Source organism: Panicum hallii, chromosome 7 (assembly GCF_002211085.1).
Source record: "Panicum hallii strain FIL2 chromosome 7, PHallii_v3.1, whole genome shotgun sequence".
NCBI lineage: Eukaryota > Viridiplantae > Streptophyta > Magnoliopsida > Poales > Poaceae > Panicum > Panicum hallii.
This window is the reverse complement of record NC_038048.1, coordinates 45,833,437-45,852,556: the sequence shown is the minus strand read 5'-3', so window position 1 is coordinate 45,852,556 and position 19,120 is coordinate 45,833,437. Positions and strand designations below refer to the sequence as shown.

The 19,120-nt window shown below is 50.1% G+C and overlaps 3 protein-coding genes across 3 annotated transcripts; 1 reads left to right on the top strand and 2 right to left on the bottom strand.

Annotated features, from left to right (window-relative positions):
• Positions 1–4,039: 4,039 nt before the first annotated feature.
• Positions 4,040–8,536, top strand: LOC112901613 (golgin candidate 2-like). Its single transcript, XM_025970563.1, has 10 exons — positions 4,040–4,202; positions 4,294–4,851; positions 5,295–5,405; positions 5,566–5,625; positions 6,062–6,119; positions 6,345–6,400; positions 6,545–6,637; positions 7,189–7,314; positions 7,795–7,842; positions 7,954–8,536. The coding sequence occupies exons 1-10, from the start codon at positions 4,149–4,151 to the stop codon at positions 8,299–8,301; spliced, it is 1,512 nt and encodes a 503-aa protein (XP_025826348.1). The 5' UTR covers positions 4,040–4,148; the 3' UTR covers positions 8,302–8,536.
• A 1,060-nt stretch (positions 8,537–9,596) lies between these two features.
• Positions 9,597–10,856, bottom strand: LOC112900891. The gene has a single exon (XM_025969670.1). It carries the CDS (start codon positions 10,854–10,856, stop codon positions 9,597–9,599), a length of 1,260 nt encoding a protein of 419 aa, XP_025825455.1.
• A 3,443-nt stretch (positions 10,857–14,299) lies between these two features.
• Positions 14,300–15,562, bottom strand: LOC112900890. Its single transcript, XM_025969669.1, has one exon. The coding sequence runs from the start codon at positions 15,560–15,562 to the stop codon at positions 14,300–14,302; it is 1,263 nt and encodes a 420-aa protein (XP_025825454.1).
• Between the last annotated feature and the right edge of the window lie 3,558 nt (positions 15,563–19,120).

Here is a 19,120-nt window from a genome sequence, read left to right as displayed (position 1 = left end):
CAAACAAACTAGATCAATTTTTTTAGATAAGGAAACAACAACCTAAAACATAGGAGAACACAAAATTATTTGCACGCCAACTTCCAGTTGCAGTAGTCAAATGCACTCCAATCCACCGATCCTGTAAGGACGAGGCAATTTTAGGGATGCAAATTATATTTATTTTGGGTCATTGGGTCGCTCTAAAAATTTAATAAAATGAATTAGGATGGCATCGTACCTAATTAATTTAGGAGGAGGAATGAACTAGAATCATAATTATTTAGTTGACCCATAAAATATAATTGGATACCCACTTGCATTCCTAGGCAATTTGCATGCTATCTTAGTTTCGGGTGCTCAAGGCAGGGGATGGGGTATTAGAGCATGTTCAGTGAGTGACATTAGCCGTCCATAACAGATGCTAATAACAAATTCGCATAACATGAAGGAACTAGAAATATGAGATAAGATGTCCGTTCCTCTAGTAATAAACTGAGGACCTAACGCATGGACAAAAACTCTTACAGACAATATTTTTCCATTAAAAATATGGCACATCTTATTTGCAGTCCATGCTGTCCTGCAGGTGGGATCTGCCTGCCCATCCGAAGAGCTCGGCCAGGCCGTCTCTTCATGTCCACTCGACGGCTCCCATGTGGCCATGTCCCAACCACCGGCGCGTCGTGTTTTCTTCTGATTGCCACACTACTGATCCAATCGCGCGACCCCGATCTCGCTTCCATGGCACATCATTTTTATTTTATTTATTACAAGGAGCTTACTGTAGTAGCATCTTTGGTGATATGAGTATGCGTATCCGCATGCGCACATCTGTTTAAACAAACAATCTGATAAGAAAGCAAGCATACTCGATTTGCACGTTAACGTCAGTCAAAACACTCAAATTCAGTTTCGGATTGGAAGACGAACATGTCCCTATCCCGTCGTTGCAAGGGCGTGCAAATTTTCACGTTAATTTTATTTGCTTCACGAGCTCAGTTTTCAAATCTCCAGATTTTTAGCCTGACAGAGCGCGAGTTTTTCGGTGCTACACTGTTACATCTGGCCCATTGCGCCACCGGACAGAGCCCACGGCCCAAGCGTTCCTCGTCGGCACAAAATCACCTAGCTACTCAGACCGTCAGACTGAAGGCTGAAGCGACATAACAGGAGGAACTGCTCTGCAGGCTCCAGCCTCCTGAAGATCTTGTGATTTCCGAAGTGCACATCAGTATTGATAGATAAATTCTAGTGATAATTGATGACAGGTTCGTTCTTAGAGATAAGCATCTGTCATTTCCTTCAACTTCCTCTAACCTGTTCCTAGGTGTTAGCCTCTTAGGTGTCCCGCAGTGCTCAAGCAACGGCGGCGCTGTTCTTCTGAAGTCTGGACGCTCCCGCGGCAGGTACGCAAGCCGGCGGCCTGCCACTGCCAGCAAACTGAAAGAGCTCCGCGCCCGTCCATGTCAGCCAAGGAGATGCACGCTTCGTCCCCCGTGCAAACCGGATCCAAGGCATGTAAGTACTAGTACGAATCTCACTTGTACGGGGCTCCGGACGTGTACGTGTCCGATTTTCCTACTATAATCGGGAGAGGCCAGCTTTGGGCTCATCAGATCAGATTACGGGCATTTGGTTGTATGCCTAGAGTGCTAGAAATTGCCATACATTTTCTGCCACACCTGGCTAAGGTTAGACGTTGAAATTCTGCGCCGCACCTTGCCATGGTTAAAGAAATCTTATCACATTTTTACAAATCATTGACGAGTAGAATCTACACAGTAGAAGAAAAATATTACCATAAATATGGATACAAACCAAACGCACGCGCTCACAGCGATGACAATGCATGTCATGTCCTGATCGATTGCAGCCAGCTGCATCTCCGAGTTCTCGACGATGCGGCGGTCGACCTCGACCGACATGGCCGCCGCCCCATGGGCAGACCTCCTGCCGGAGCTGTGCAGCCACGCCGTGGACCGCCTCGACGCCTTCAGCGCCCTTCGCTTCCCCGCCGTCTGCAAGTCCTGGGCCGCCGCGTGCGAGGAGGCTCCCCGTCGCTTGCGGTCTGGCGCCCCCACGGTGCTCACCTCCGCCCCGGACGGCGACAAGGCGGCCACCTTCGCCCTGAACGACGTGTCCTCGGGCAAATCCTTCCACGCCGAGGCCGAGGGGCTCAGGAACAGGTGGTGGGTCGGCGCCAAGGACGGCTGGCTCGTCACCATGGACGCCGCGTTCGACGTCGAGCTCCTAAACCCCGTCACCGGCGACGGGGTCCGCCCGCCCTCCTTCACCACCATCCCCAGGGTGACCATAGATAGAGGATGACGTGCTCTGCGTCGCGCCGAGGTCCGTCTACCGTTTCCAACAGGCGGCACTGTGCTGGACGCCGGCGCACCGGAACGGCTACCTCGCCTTCGCAATGTTCAGCTGTTTGCTGGCGTTCACGGCGGCGGAGATGATTGCTGGACGGCGTTGAGGAACCACCCCGCGGGATCGATGACGTACGGGGACACCATTGCCCTGCCCACGACGGGAAGATATTCGCCGTCAGCTTGAGCGGCCACGTCTATTTTTGGGACATGGACGGCGCAGCCAATTATCCCCAAGTGGTGCGTGCACCGGAGATTCAGATCGATCTACTACGGTTCCAGCGGAGGTTCAGCCTGGCCACGTCGACCAGCGGCTGCCTTCTGCTGGTTTGCACGTACGGCGAGAGGGGGAGGGGCCTGATTTCCTCGCTAGGCAAAAGGTAACCTGTCAGGCGCGTCATGGGGGGTGGAATGGCCGTGGTCCACACCGAGCAGCCGAGCATCCGCGCTCGCGGCGTTTTTCTCCGCGAGCTCGACGCTGGCGACGGCGTGTGGCGGCCCGTGGCCGACCTCTGCGGCGACCGCGCGCTCTTCGTGGGGCGGAGCTACCCGTTCTATGCCGCCGTGACATGCGGGTGCAGCGGTCTCAAGGCGAACAGCGTCTACACCGCGGATTTGTCCGGCCACGCCGCGATCGTCCTCGATCTGCGTCGGGGATGCGCCGGCGGCTTCGAGCCGCTCGTGCACCCCAACGGTGGTGGCCCGTTGCGGAGACCGATTTGGTTCAGGCCAACTGCCGACTTGAGAGGACAAGTGCATGCAGATTCAGATAGGAGCGGCAGCTAACTACTATATATACCACCATAATACCATCAGATAGGACAAGAAAAGGAGGTCTCTTAACGTGGGCAACACAGACTTGGAATCGATCAAATCTAGTACAATCCATGATATACACGTTATGGAATATCTGCTGCAGATCATTCAGCATGACATTGTGGCATACAGACAGGCGCATCAACATCCTATGGCAAGCATCCTAACTCAAGGGAGCAATATAAAGGAGCAATAAAAGTGTACATAGTGTAGCAATTTTTTTGGTAGTTTTTTCTATGCTTTCTTGTTTTTCTTACTTAGCTCATGCTAAGTGCGCTGTATTTTTCTCTGACTCTATGACCAATGAAAAGGCAGAGCAACTGCCCAACCTGTTAAAAAAAAAACAGTATCCAAAAGCATGGTAACTTCATGTATGAAATAATTCAGTGCTTACCTTTTCCTTCTCCCTCTGTTTTGGAAATACTCCCTCCGTCCCGAATTACAATTCGTTTTAGCTTTGGCTTTATTAGATACATAGTTTTTGCTATACACGTAGACATTGGGTACATCTAGATGCATAGCAAAATATAAGTATCCAGAGATGCCAAAACGAATTATAATTTAGGACGGAGGTAGTAGTTAGGAATAAACCAAATTTGGCTTGATCCTAATCAACGCTAATGTTGCCGGAGTTGTGTTAAAAATTAGGCCCTCAAATGATGGAGGCAGCCCCTCTGTCTTATCATTTGAGGTTTATTGCTGAAGTTACTCTAGTCTCTACGTAGTTTCTTGCCATAGAATACGTTCTTTGCTGTCTCCACAGCTGTATCATTTGCTCACGATCCAACAAAGCGCGGACCAACTCAGCAAACCCCTCATAGGTCTTGCGGCCCGGCCCATTTTCAGGTCTTGCCAGTTGCCACACCCCCTGCGGCGGTTGGGCGGGGCCCATCACGTCAGTCACCAACCAACCCGCGGGGCGGCGTTCAGTCCAACCATCACGCGCCGCGTCCCCTCCGTTCGCCGCGCCGCCGCGCCATGGCGGGGTGGATCTCCTCCAAGCTCAAAGCCGCCGAGACCCTCCTCCATCAGGCAAGGCCACCTTCCGTTCATACCTCGCCGCCTCAACCCCTCCTCCTCACTCCATATCTTCTGACTCTTACACACTCCTCTTGCGCTTCAGATCGACCAGCAGGCGGCGGAGTCCCTCGGCAAGTCCCCCTCCGCCTCCGACCTCGCCGCGCTGCACCCCTCCCCCTCCGCCGACGCCTTCCTCGACGGGCCGCCCGCGCGCAGGCCGCCGGCGGCCGCCCCGCGCCCCTCCCTCGGCCTCCGCCCCGCCGCGAAGCGCCCCTCCCCGCCTTCCCCCGCGCCCCGCCGCTCCGCGTCCGCGGCTGCGGTGCTCGCGTTGCAGGATCAAGCCGGTGGTGGGCCGCCGGTAGAGGTGAAGCCGGAAGGGGATCGTGGGGATCGCGGGGATCGCGGGGACGGCAAGGGCGGCGCGTCTGAGAGCGGGAGCGGGAGCGATGATGAATCGGATGGGTCAGGGAGCGATGATTCGGAGGATTCGGAGGAGGAGAGACGGAGGGAGGAGGAGAGGAGACGGCGGCGGGCTGAGCGGCTCGCGGCCATGGCTGCACGCGCGATCGCCGAGCGAGAGGAGGCTGTTGCGAGGCTCGAGGGGGAGAAAGCCGGCCTTGAGAAGCTGCTCGCCGAGCGTGAGAAGGAGCAAGCGCAGGAGGTGAGTCTGCGCCATGCTGATTTTATGTTGCTTGTGATTTTGAGAGGTTGCTAAATTTATGACATACTCCGCGCAGCTGTGAACAGAGCGAGAAAAACTGTTCCTATAGCTCGCATATTGTAAACTCTGTTCTTGTGATTTACATGACAGTTGAGTTAGTAATACATTGCATTCTGTTTGTTTGTTATGTAAAGTGTATTATCCTTTGCTTCGATGTGTTTGCAATACTGCATTTGAGCACAAAATCATACAGCTCGATTATTGCACTGGTTATGGAAGTATGGAACTTTATGTTGATCTTGAGTCCTGACAATGCAGTCCACAACTGTCTTTGGCCAGGCAGAGTCAGCTGCTCAGTGTTCATATGCAGAATCATTTCTATCCTGGTGAGATGGTTCAGAAAGTGACGATTCTTTAAAAGAATTTTTCTCAAACATTTTCAGGCTTCAGAGTTGCAGACTAGTATGATTGAAACAATGGAAGCAGTGGAGATGGAGAAACAGAGACATCACAGCACTAGAATGGAAGCCCTTGCTAGTTTGGCTAGACTTGAGGTATATCGCTGTCTACCGACTCTGTCCCCCCTCCCCCCTTGCCATTTTTATGTCATACTCTGCAGATAGTGCATTATACAGAGCCTTTGACTGTTGTGGTGGAAAATAGTTTTCCCCTTGTCACAAGTCTTAGCAATGCTCTTACCGAAGGATTTCGCAGGTCACAAATGCGGAGCTTGCAAAATCGCTTGCCAGGGAACAATGGAATCTGGAAGTTCAAGTATGTCTTCTTTTTTACTTCATTTTCGTGCATTGTGTTTTTAGGCTTAAGAAACAATGAAAAATATGTTGACAGCCCTGTTTTATGGTAACAACAGATGTGGTGCATAGATAGTTGAACAGTGTAGCTTTATTCTTCCCCTCTAAACTTGGAGAAACTGCACTGTGCATAATAAATAGGGATAATAACATCTGCTCCAAAATTCTACCACTGGACATACTTGATACATTCTGGAATCAGAATAGTAGGTTAGTCTAGAGTTCTGTGCACAATGCAATTTGCTGTATATTGTTGCCTTCCTGTTACTGGAGTAAGGGTCCCTAACATAACAACTTCTAATAATGAGTTAAATGGGATTCATACTTCATAAATGTTTCACAAGTAACAGAGTGCACTGTCAATAATTCAAAACTGTTTATTCTTGGTATTTGACTAGGTAGATCAAGTTGCCCAGCTTCGAGAGGAAATTGAAACGAAGACGCTTGCTGTAGACAGTAAGTTGACAATGACTTTTTTATGGGGCTCTCTGGTTTTTAGTTTCCAGTGATTTAAGCACTCTAATTTAATTTTAGTGCCAATGGTATATTAAGCTGATTCATGTTCTTGTCTTTTTGAACTGACTTAAGTATGAGACTGTTGGTTTTATTGAATGCCATTCTTTTTTGCCCCAACATCTATTTCTTTTCAGTATGTGACCTTTGTTATTATTCCATGAACAGAATACAAAAGAAAGCTAGCAAAGATACAAAAGACAAGCACCCCTCCAGTTGATGAAGTAAGCAATCAACTTACATTTGTTCTTTGTCCTTATTCCGCACGACAGATACACTATTTCCTCGAGTCTTTCTAGTAGAACTATTGACTCCTAGAAAAAATATCTTGCCTTATCAATTTGTAATATTAGTTAACTTTTGTCTAGATAGAATCTTTGAGAAGGTTCAAGCTGGAGGAGGAAATTATTGATGCAGAATACACTCTGACATGTGATAGAATTGTGAGCCTGAAGGACAAGGTAGGTTCTCCTAAGAACAACTGTAGTCATTAGTTCTCGTATGCAAATTATAATCTTGATCAGGAGTTCCTTTTATAATTATGTGGTCAATTGGATCTTATCAGTATTAATCTGGTTTATTGATCTTCCATAGTGTTTGTCATTGTACTGTTATATAACATAGAACTGAGCTTCGACTGGTTCACTGTTTTTAACTTGTCCCACTTTACTTGGTTTTGGGGCACACATAATAATATCCTTTTGCCCTTATTTCATTATTTGCTTCTGAGCACATGTTTCTTCTCTAATACATTATATTGTTGATTGATGAAATAGATAAGGAAATATATTACAACCTGGAAGCAAGGGACTAAAGGCATCCATGTTATTTACTTTTCTCCAAATAAACTAATTGTGCATGTGTTGCGATTTCTTGAATATCTCAAGCCTTAGGTTCTGGTGTGTAGGACTGAGTCTCCTTTGTACAAGAGATTTGCATATTTACACTCTGTGCTGCAGCTAATAGTTATGTTAACCAATTATCTGGACTGAGGCCATTCTTTTATCCATAGGCAAGGAAGATTGAAGAAAGTATTGAGCTCACTAGAAGAAACATGGTTCACCCTACAGAGGTGGAAATCGAACTCAAGAAGAGGCTTGATCAACTAACTGATCGTCTGATTCAGAAGCAAATGCAGGTCCATTCCTTAAGTACACCCCATCTTGTGGCTTGGTTACCTTGTTTTTGGAGCAGCATGAGTCTTTAAAGTGAAAACATGATTAAGCTATTGTGTTTGGATAGAATCTTGCCTAATTTTCTACTGACAGAAACAGTTGGCATCCCCTTCCCTCCTTCATTGGTATTATAATGGAGTTAGGGAAGTTATAAACTTCCTGTGATCAAGTTTGAAAAACAATCCTTGTTATCAATAATAAATAATGACACCTAACATTAAAGATTTTACTATTTGAAAATAAATGTTGCTATTCATATTGTCATGCTGGCTGTTGGTATCTATTGGCTACAGTGCCACTATCCAGATGTTTGAGAATAAACACTATTGTTCACATAGTGATACTGGTTGTTGGTATATATTGGCTGCAGTGCTATTATCCAGATGTTTGGCTACACTACAAGTATTCATAGGTTCGTTCAAATATTCTCTTTCTATTTTCAGGTTGAGTCCCTATCTTCAGAGAAGGCAGCTCTGTTGATGAGAATCGAGGTATATGTAGATCCGTTGTATCTAAGTCACTTTATAAGATTTTGACAGCCCTAGTAAGTTTACCCAAGTACAATTGTATGCGAGGAGAGTAACACTATCCATCATCTACAGGCAGTCTCGAGATTGCTCGACAATAGCGCCTCATCGACGGCTTCTACAAGCTCATCAAGAATAGACATCGAAGCTGGTGCCTGGCAAGAATCATATTCACCAAAGCTTCGTGACAGGATAAGAGCTGGGCAGCAGCAGCTGGGAACCGCTATCCGACAGCTCGATTTGATTTTCTCAGCAGGGCATATATTCTTGAGGCGGAATCCGAAGGCGCAGATTTGGGCCTTGGTATACCTGGTATGCCTACACTTATGGGTACTGTACATACTAACATCACACCCAGCAGTATCAGAAACTCGCCCTGGTGCTGCTTTTTCTCTGGAGACATTAAATAAGACAAGTATTTGATGTTGTTTTTGCTGATACATCACTCCAGTCTACTCTACCTGTGTAAACGAGGCATACCACTTTTTTTTCGGGTGGAGAAATATCTCAATAGGAGATTGAACTTCCATGAATATTTATGATTGTATCATACATTTCATTTCCATTGCTACTTTCCCCCTAATGTCGAATCAGAATGTAATAGTGAAACATACAGAATGATATTAGTTTCATACATGAATTTGGAATTACAAGTGAAGTTATATATAATAAGATTCGTTTCATACAGAATGTAATAGTGTAACATACAGAATGAGATTAGTTTCATACAATTACAAGTGAAGTTATACATAATAAGGCATGCGTAAAATTCTCGTTCTAGTCTACTACAAACACTTCCAATGAGGCATTTTGTCCGGAACCACATCGGGGTCTATAACTATCCAGCGAGGCTGGGTTGTCAGGCAGATGCAAGCGGCACAAAGCCATCGATGAGAGCGTCAAAGCGTCTTGTGGAGAAAGATGATGCTGGCATGGATGTTTCGTGGTGTTCGGTGTGGTGTGGCTACGTGTTAACCGGCAGAAGCTTGCCACCGCCCGGCGAGATGATGAACTTGAACCCGTTCAGTCGGAGCTAGCGGCTGCTCTGAATCTCCGGTGCAGGCACCAGCACCACGGCGCAATCTTGGTTTCACTGCCCATGTCCCAGAAATCGACTCGGCCGGCGTGACCGGCTTGTCTGGAGCAGTAGTAAACTTATCTTGATTGATCAGATACAGCGGTCGAGGCTGTCTACTTTCGCTCTTGGACAGGTAGCCGGCGCTGGGAAGTGGATGGAGCGCTATGGTCACGACTCACCAGTCATGAGCTCGTCCTTGCATGTTCAAAAAAAATTGCATACATGAAGATTAACTTTACATATCTGCGAAAAGATGAATATTACAAAAAGGTGCTTTTGCGATGAGATAAAAGATTGTAAAAAAGTATAGTAGCCCAATGCATTCTTATCGATTCGATCATAAATACAATAGTCATACATAGCCAAGATGAAATACAAGTTACCAAAAGGAAGTCATACTAGCCGAATTTTTTCATATCAATTCATGGAATCGGCGTAAAAGAAAATCGTGAGGTCAATATTATCCAATTCACCCATACAAATTTATAGAGTTACAAATATTCATTATGAGATAAAAATTACAAGCACAAAATACTTTTCAGGATGAATTTATCCATGTAAATTGGTTATGTCATGCATCGCCAAGATTATTACATAACCGAAGATAGATTCAAAATATCATTTACTATTATTACGAGGTTTATATTGTTTGCCGCTCTTCTACGGGCACTTGTGCAATAGGGTATGCAGTTGGCCGGAACCACATCGGCATTTGCAAGGAGTCACCCATGGCCGGATAACTAAGCCGGCACTCAAAGTCGTACATGTGGTCGTCTCCCAACTTCAGATCGAAGAAGGCAGCATCACAGCCGAGCAAGTCCGCGACGTAGACGCAATCTGCCTGGAGATCGTCGGAGCCGCCGGGTGGCACGGTGGCGTAGAACGGGTAGTTTCCACCCACGAAGAGGGCGCGGTCACCGCCGAGGTCCCTGAGGCGGCGCCACGCGCCGGTGGCCGCGTCGAGCTCGTGCAGCGAGACGTGGCGCGCGAAGAAGCTCCACTGGTCCTTGAACACGATCCTCCTCCTGCGCTTGTCCTTGACGTCGCCGTGGCCGTACATGCAGACCACCTGAAGCTGGCCGCCGCTCGAAGCGGCGAGGTAGAACCCACGCCTGAGGTCGTAGCTGACGTGGTGGATCTCCGGTCGCGGCAGCAGTGTGGGTTCCGTAGTTGTGCCGTCCATCATGTCCCAGGAGTAGATGTCCCCAGATTCGGCCACAGCGACAACCTTCCCGTCGTGGACAGTGGCATCCGTGTACTTGAGATAGTGTACTCCCGCGGGGTTCACCAATGGCGTCCAGCCCTCGTCGCCGTGCGCCGTGAACGCTAGCAAGCCCAAAGGACCACTGGAGAAGAGAGCGACGGCCAGGTGGCCGTTCGGGTGCGCCGGCGTCTGGCACAGTTTGACCTGCTGGAAAAGGTGGAGCCGATTGTTGACAGCGACGTGGAGTTCATAGTAGTCCGCCACTTCGAGACTCCGGATAGTGGTGAAGGACGGCAAGGGGACGCGGTTGCCGGTGATGGGATTGAGGAGCTCGACGCTGCACCTCAAGTCCGTGGTCACCAGCCAATCGTCCTTCCCGCCGATCCAGGTCCGGTTCTTCAACCACTGGGCCTCGCCGTAGAAGGACTTACCGCCGGCGACGTCGTGGAGCCCGAAGGTGCCCGCCTCCACGTCGTACTCAACGTCGTAGCCGTCAGGGTCCAGGCCAGACGTGAGCAGCGTGGGCGTGCCTGACCGCAGGCGAGGAGTCATCCTGGAAGCGGCGGCCCAGGCCGTGGAGGCGGCAGGAAAGCGGATCGCGCTGACGGCGTCGAGGTGGTCCAGGACGTGGTCGCACAATTCCGGCAGGAGGTCGGCCCATGGGGCGACGACCTCGTCGTTGGAAGCCGAAGACATCGTCGATACGCCGGCGGCCGACCACCACCACCTGCGATCACAATGCACGGTAGTGAGCAACTACTTAAGAGGGTACAAAGTCAACAACCGCTTTGGAGTTGGAACCTCAGGGGAGTTGGAGATCGAGTTGATTTCGGACATGCATACCTGGGAAGATTACGGCGGGGACGGCGGCGTTGCTTTAGAGTTGGGCCGTGCCCTGATCGGACCGGGCGCTCGCGTATTTGTAGCATCGGAAAGGCGGCCTTGCTTGGAGAGACGATGAACCGCCGGTTGTCTCTACCGAATGGCTGCATGTTTGCCCAAGGATCGGACCACCTCTCGAGTCTTGACTGAATCGGTGTCAGTTCGCCGCTAACCGCTGACAGAGATTCAGTTGGCGTCGTTAGCAGGCATAGACTAGCGTATTATGAGGCTATCGTCTCTTTTTGTTTCTGATCTCTTATCTCTGCTGATCATTATCTCGCTTAGAAGCCTACTATCTCGCAGCATTCAATTGGTTCAACAATACGGTCATAGAGTAATTGCTACCTATACGAGTGTCTTGTCGAATTTCTACTCGTGTCCCTCAAAAACAAATTAATAGCACATACTGAGCACGGATCGATGGATACACTTACAGTTACAACGATATACATGTAACTTTCAAGATAAAATTTTCCATTTAACCCCATAGAGTTGTACATAGCTAAAGAATTGCATAACGAAATGTTCAAACTTTTGAATGCACGAATGCAATCTTGAATGTCATTTATGTTTACTAATGGTATACAAGTATACATGTTAAACAAAAGGAGATCTAACACGTTCCCCGCGTCGTCCCCGCGTGGGCGATGCGGGCGACCCCCAACTCGCCGCCGCCTCCACCTTCCTCCCCCTCCCAGCGCTGCGCCGCCGGAAGCCCGCACGGCCAGCAAGGACGGCGGCGGCGGGGCAGCCTCTTCCCCTTCCCTTTGTTTTGGCAGGGGCGGCCGCTACAAACGGGCGGAAGGAACCGCCAGCAGGGTAGGCTGTGGCGGCGCGGGCGACCGGATCCGGTGGCCACAGTGCTGGATCTACAGACTACAGGTCCCATCGCATTAGGAGGGCGCCCTCTTCGCCATGGTCGCTGAGGGCCTTGCTGGCCGGCGGGAGCGTGGAGTGGGGGCAGGTGCGTCCACGGGCGCTGTGGAGATGGACGTCGCCTAGAGTGCTGGCGCGGTGGCGCACGGTGGCAGGCAGCAAGACAGGTGCCGCGCGACGGGCGGTGGCGGCGTCGGGTTGCAGCTGCATCCGGAGGTGGCGCGGCCCGTGGTGGTGGCCGGCGTGAAGCTGGGTACAAGGACCGACGGTCTGGCGACGGGCGTGATGGCCAAGCGCGGCAGCGGCCGGTGTGGAGCTTGGGGCGGCAACGTCTGCATGGGCACCGGCGGCCAAGGATGCGTGAAGCAATGAGCTGGCCGCAGCTTGAGGAGGCACAGCGGCGGTGCTGCACTCGGGAGGGCTTCCGTGGCTGCGTTCATGAAATGCCGGGCTGAGTGTTGCAACCAGGGATGGGATTCTTCGGGTGAAAGCCTCGCCGACGTTCCTGCTGGTGGTGATGGCGACGGCGTCCTAGGGCGTCATTTTCCCCATTGGGGGTGCCATCTTGGAGCCCATCCCTGTTGCATAGAGTTCTTTAGCTGAAAACCCTATCCGCTTATGGACAAGCGACTGCGGCGCTTTTTGGTGTCGTCACCTCCTTGGAGGCGTCATTTGAAGAGACCCATCTCGGCTTGTGGCATTGTCGGTGTCGCCGTTGGTCATGGGTGGCTTCTGCTGGCGACGCGGCAAGGTGGCTGGTGCAGATGGTAGGCTCGAAGGGGGTTGCCGAGCCCACGTGGTAGCGACCAATGTTGTGTACGGGTGGTGCAACGAGATGCTGTCGTCCGGAGGGTGCGGCTCGGCTGTTTTGATGGGGTTCTTGGAAACAGGGCAACACTATTCATCTTGTTGACGGCGACCTAGTAAATGGATTTGCGACCCGGAGTACTGAGGCGAGCGTGGCGAGGCCCCCGCGAGTGGTGTCTTCGGCAAGGCAACAAGCGAGGTGGAGTCCAACACCGGGTGTGGCGAGGCCCTCGCGCGTTGTGTTATTGCAGTGGCGACTACGAGGCAGCCTGTGTGTGGTCCGGATCTGGTGTTTCACCTTATCAGATGGTGTGTGGTGTGGCAGCGGTACTACGGCGGTGGGTCCCTCATGGCGGTGGCTTTCTTCGGTGAGGTGCGGTCTTTTTCTCTCGTTTGCCTATCGGCGCGGGGCCGTACCTGACGGCGACTTCATGTGTTGAAGAAGGTTGTTAGCCATGGCTAGGCTTCGTTTCTGCCTCTGTTGCCCAGCATAGTGGTCTCGTCCGTGTCGATGTTCCAATCCGACCGGCCTGAGTTGTCTCGTAGAAACAAGTGGTGTGGCTTGCGTCGACGTCCCAATCCAACCAGCCTGAGTTGTTTGAGTTGAGTTGAGTCCAGCGCGTGTTGATGTCCCAATCCAACCCGTCGGTGTTGTTCTCGTATTTTTTTTCTTTTTCCTGGTTATGACCTCCCAGGGTTATAATCTTATATTTTCTCTGCTATATCAATAGAAATGCATTTGTCGAGTGTTGTTCGTTAAAAAAAACAACTATACATGTTACATCCACTCCTCTACCCCCCCCCCGGGGCACCTATCTTTCACAGGTCCGGTCCGGGGGGGGGGGAGGGGCGGCCGCCCTGGCCCCCAAAAATAAAGGCCCCCTGGTAGGTACGTATGTAGCATGTATAAGTAGATTGATAAGCGCGAATACTGGGACCCGAGTATGACGATGAGCCTGCTCATCTCCTTGATTTTCGTGATTTCATTTCTATTTTTTGAGGCGATTGGCGCGTCACGGAAAGGCAGCGTGCAGGCGACGCGTCGATGGTTCATCCTCTCACCGCCGCGGCCGATCACAATTTGCGGACATGCAGGCATGCCGGCCATCATCTTGCATTGATCGTGTATCCGACGGACATGCCTCCGACCCTCTGGTCTCGGTCAGTTCATCTCCCTACAGTTCCTGTCTTCCCGAGTCACCATCATGCAGGGCCGCATTCAAGCAAGCAAGAAGCAAGATAGGAAACGGAGGAGGGAGCGAGGTAGGAATTTTTAATTTTTGCCCATAGCTAGCCCTGATATGCACCGGCTCAAGGAATTGGATTAATTGGTATTTCATATTTGACTTGTGAATGACAGTGAGATCAATATTGAACCTTCGTTACAATATGTTATTGATAATCGATTTATTGGACATTGGTGACTCAGTGAGAACGCATGATATTTGGATTTGAGTTTTATATATAAATCATTCATATACAATTCATTCATGATTTCTCATCTATAAATATTAGAAAAATAATATTATTGAAGGGCGCCGGGTTTTAATTTCGCCCTGGGTCTCCCCGAAAACTCAGGACCGGCCCTGATCCTTCACTAGCCTAGGGTGTGAAGTTGGTCGGAACCACATCGGCATCTGCAGCGTGTCGGCCATGAGCGAGCAAGCGAGACGCTCGACGAACCCGTCTTCTCCCTTCTTCTTCTTCTTCAGATCAAAGATGCCCACGTCGTAGCTGGAGGGCGTGTCCGCGACGTAGACGCAACTCGCCTTGAGATCCTCAGACCCAGGCGGCGCGGTGATGTAGAACGGGTAGTTCGCGCCCAGAAAGAGCGCGCGGTCACCCCCGAGGTCCGTGACGCGCCGCCACGAGCCGCTGCCGGCGTCGAGCTCGTGGAGCGACATGCCGAGCTCGTAGAAGCTCCACATGTCGTTGAACACCAACCTGCTGCATATGCGGCTGTCCTTGAACAGCAGCTCGGTGTCGCCATAGATGCAGATGAGTAGAAGCTGCCCACGGCTCGACGTGGCCAGGTAGAACCCGCGCCTGCAATGGCGACCGATCTCGATGTCCGGTCCCTGCACCACCGCCGCCGGCTCGGTAATTCCACTGCTCATGTCCCAGGAGTAGATGCGCCCACGTTCGTTCACAGCGAAAAGCTTCCCCTTGAGGACAATGGCGTCCATGTAGGAGAGATCCAATCGCAAGGCGGCCGCGGGGTTCTTCAACGCTGTCCAGCACTTGTCTCCGGCCGCCGTGAACGCCAGCAAGCCGTCGGAGAACAGAGCGACGGCCAGGTAGCCGCCGCTCGGGTGCGCCGGCGTCTGGCACAGTGTGACCTTGAGGATTTTGTGCCAGCGATCCCCGGTCCTGACATGGAGGTAGCCCGGGAGTTCGAGTTTGGCTCCCTGGGTGGTGCCGAAGGGCGGCAGGGGAACCCGATCGCCGGTGACGAGGTTCAGGAGCTCGATGCTGCACGCATAGTCCGTGGTCACCAGCCAGTCGTCCTTGCCACCTATCCAGGTCCGGCCCTTCAGCCCCGCGGCCTCGCCGAGGAAGGACCTGCCGCCGGCGGACACGTCGTGGAGCCCGAAGGCGCCCGCGTCCACGTCGTGCTCGACCTCAATGCCCTCGGGGTCCAGGCCGGACGTGAGCAGCGCCGGCGCGCCCGACTGCAGGCGAGGGCTCTCCTCGCAGGCCGCCGCCCAGCCCCTGCAGGCGGCTGGGAAGCGGAGGATGCTGACGGGGTCGAGGCGGTCCACGACGAGGCCGCAGAGCTCCGGCAGGAGGTCCGCCCACGGGGCGGCGGCCGCGGCGTTGGAAGCCGAGGACGACATTATTGTCGATCGGTTCGCCGGCCGCCGGCCACCTTACCTGCGATCAAGCGAAGGATGCGCATCAAGAGACTCTCATCCGAGTAGGAATCGGTCGCGTAATACTGCATGCTTACCTGGGTTGGGCTTGGAACTCCCGAGGACGCAGGGGATGAATTAATGAAGCCGGGTGCGAGAGCACGGAAGGATATCTACTGCGCGACGACGGCCTTGCTTGCTTGAGAGTGAAGAATTGAGCGGCGGCCATGCGCAGATCGGATGGGCGCTCAGCTCAGGTCTTTGTAGCATCGGGAGAGGCGCCCGCTGCTCCTTGGACTGAAAGGCATCTCTGCCGAATGGATGGCTGCTCGTTGAACGGCCACCGCTCCTCTTTTGACCGAGTCGGCGTCAGTAGCCAATTTGCGCATGCCGCAAAAAATGCAATTTGTGCAACAGGACGTAGAGATGTTCGCTCGTGTGCTTGTTCAAAGGGAAACGGATGATGAATCAACGATCACGCCGGACGCCCCGAGTGGTTGGGCCGTTGGGGTCCGGAACATGGCCCATAAAAGCGTGAGCTAGACAGTGGTGGACTTAGTCTGAAAGGCCCGTCCTTGAGAAGGCAGCCCAAGAGTAGCGTGGGCCGAAAAGGCTAGTAACTACGAACACAGTACATATATACGAGCCTCAAACCCAGACCTTATTGGCCCATTGGACAGCGGAGAGCACCTCATGCTCAGCGCCACCGCCACACGGTTCTCCTTGTGAACCAGATGGCAGCAAATTAAAGGAAAGGCGAGAGAGGAAATAAAGGCACCCTGATAGGCGGCGACTCGTGAGGAAAATCCGTCGCCCTATCTTCAACCTTTGGCGTCACCCCCATGGCTCTACTTCGAAAGTCGACGTCGACCTCGCAAGTGGCAGCGGCGGAATCTATGGCTCACCTCATCGCCTTCAATTTCTCCGGGGATCGGAGAGGAAGGCCAAATCGCGCTGCTGTTCCTGCGCGCTCCGCACAGTCACCGGCTCACCGCACCTGCTGACCCCGTAGAGTGGACCACGGCTACTCCCGCTGCTTACACTGAGAGCGAAGCCTGTCCGTGAGGGTGCCACTTAGCTTGAGCTCGGAGGTGGTGGTGCCACACCTCGAGCTATCGCCGACGATCTGCTTCCCTGATACCATGCCGCATGATTGAGAAGAACATATAGTTTTTTGTTCGTAAAAAAAAAAGACGTCTACATGCTTGGAAAACGAGTAGGGAATTATTAAAGCGCAATGGGGAATCTTTCCCAGCCGCTGCAGACGCGATGGACTCACAGTCACTGATCTGGCCAAAGCGAAACCTTTCTGCGCAAAAGAAAGCTCGACGTCCGTTTCTACATTTCTATCCATTAGTTCTTCTCTCATCATCTGTGGTTTATCTCCTTCGTTCCCCTAGTGTTTATCTCATATCCTCGCCGTCTTCTTCAACCCCAGGATGCGATGGGACCCCGGAATCCGGTGGACGGAGGCCGCGCGGTCATGCCCATCCGGCCGGCCGCCCCACCACCAGTACGTCCACCACCCACGCTAGCTCACACAGTGCCGAGCGCCCTCGCCTAAAGCTCGCCACATATTTATTGATGTATATGCGAATCCTCTCCATCCATCACTTTTCCTGTTTGCTGGAATCTTGCAAAGAATGACAGCTACTCGATCAATGTCTTCACTAAATGGCAATATGACATACGAACACATGTACATATAATGGAGACAGGCATGCACTGGACAAGATTCGACAAGATTCTGCACAGCATTTGGTCCTAGGATCTAGGGTGGTTCTTTTTTCTGTGGTTGCGACAGGAAGATCGTAGAATTTAAGACACTACAGAAAATGATCTATCGTAAAGGTTGTGTTAAGCCGTTTTAGGATCAGATTGAACTATTGAAGCTATGAGGCGGTCTATATACCAGGCAAAGCCATGCATTATCCTAGCCCTAAGATTGCTTTTATTTTTTAAAAAAGATATCAATTGAACCATATATACCAGGATGATGTGATCTTTCAAACCAATAACTATTTGTCGTGGGCTGTGCATTTCTCTCAGAGTGGAAAGTTTCACCATGTAGATGTTCTCTTTTTCCTTAAACAAAAAAACAGAATTTACAACTACTCAAGGAATGCTATTCTCTCCCTCGCCACGTTTGTGTGATTTTTTTTTTCAGTTCTAGCTTATATATTTGTTGTAGAATTCAACCTCGATTGATTAACAAGCCTCCTTAGCTGACTAATTAATCAAGTATGGAAAACGGTAACTTCAATGATGTGGTTTTTAATGTCTCTTGTTGCATATTCTTCTTCTTTCTTTGCTCTGTAATTACCCTGAGTTTATTAGGGCCAAAGTCTTGTTGGTATTTAGTTTTCACAAAAAATAACAACCTCGTTCTTTTTTGTTACAATCATGGCTTTGTGGCGCCACCATCATGTGTATGATCTTGAATACGTTTATGTCCAATGTGTATATGTTAATCTGACCGGGGAACTCTTTTGTTGTGATTTTCTATCATTGTAGTGTCATGGTCTCATGGACTCACGGTACCAAAGCCCCGGATCATGACAGTTCCAATCTAACCTGACTACAACCCACGTGTCCGACACTATTCATGTAGCTTTTGTAAGGACTAGTCACGCCGAGTTTGAAACAAAAAGGCTGAACGAAGCCTGAAATGATTTATCTAGGTCGGTGTCCACTTTTCAGCCTTTCTTAGCATGGTTTGTCAATACTTTTACAGCTATTTCTTAAAGACGATCGTGCATGTTTCCTCCTTATCTCAACTAGTCCCCTGTGATCGCAACAATCTGACGAAGTTTTATCAAAATAGTTTTTTACTATTATTTAACTATATGCCCATAGTTATTAAAAAATTGTTAGAATTATACTTTATATTGGATGCATCCATAAGTATAATTATTCTCATGAATAATTCTAAATATTTTGCTATATGTATTGGAGATTGAAGTTCTCAAATGTTCCCAAAGAACTATGGATATCCTCTTTTGAGTAACAATTTGTCGAATGTTCAGTGGCATGTATATAGTTTGACCCTTGGCACACACCCCTAGACAGCATGTCAGCATACGTAGCATACCAAGCGTGAAATTCTCCCATTCTCTGTGCCATAGGTTAGGCTTAGGCATCTCTAGAGCGTGTGCAGCACTATAGAATTTAGATTATCACAAACACACAGTCTAGAAGATAGAAATTTAAAGCCAGCGGCATTTGCTATGTATCGGACTATGATATATAAAAAAATAAAATGGATTATTTTGCATCAAAAAAATAAAATGGATCATATATTAAAATCTTCATGATAAACCTATTAACAATTCATCTTAAATTCATAATGCATCTAATATTTTATAGCGATGTTCAGAGCTGAAATCCAAGAATTACTTATATTTACGAGAGGAAGCACACCTTATAGGCCAAATCATTTTGTGAATGAGTTTTAATTATATATGCTGCAAATGATGCACATATATTTATTGCTGAACGGGTCCCTGTTTGCCAATATGAGATCATGCAATTGTGATGTTTAAA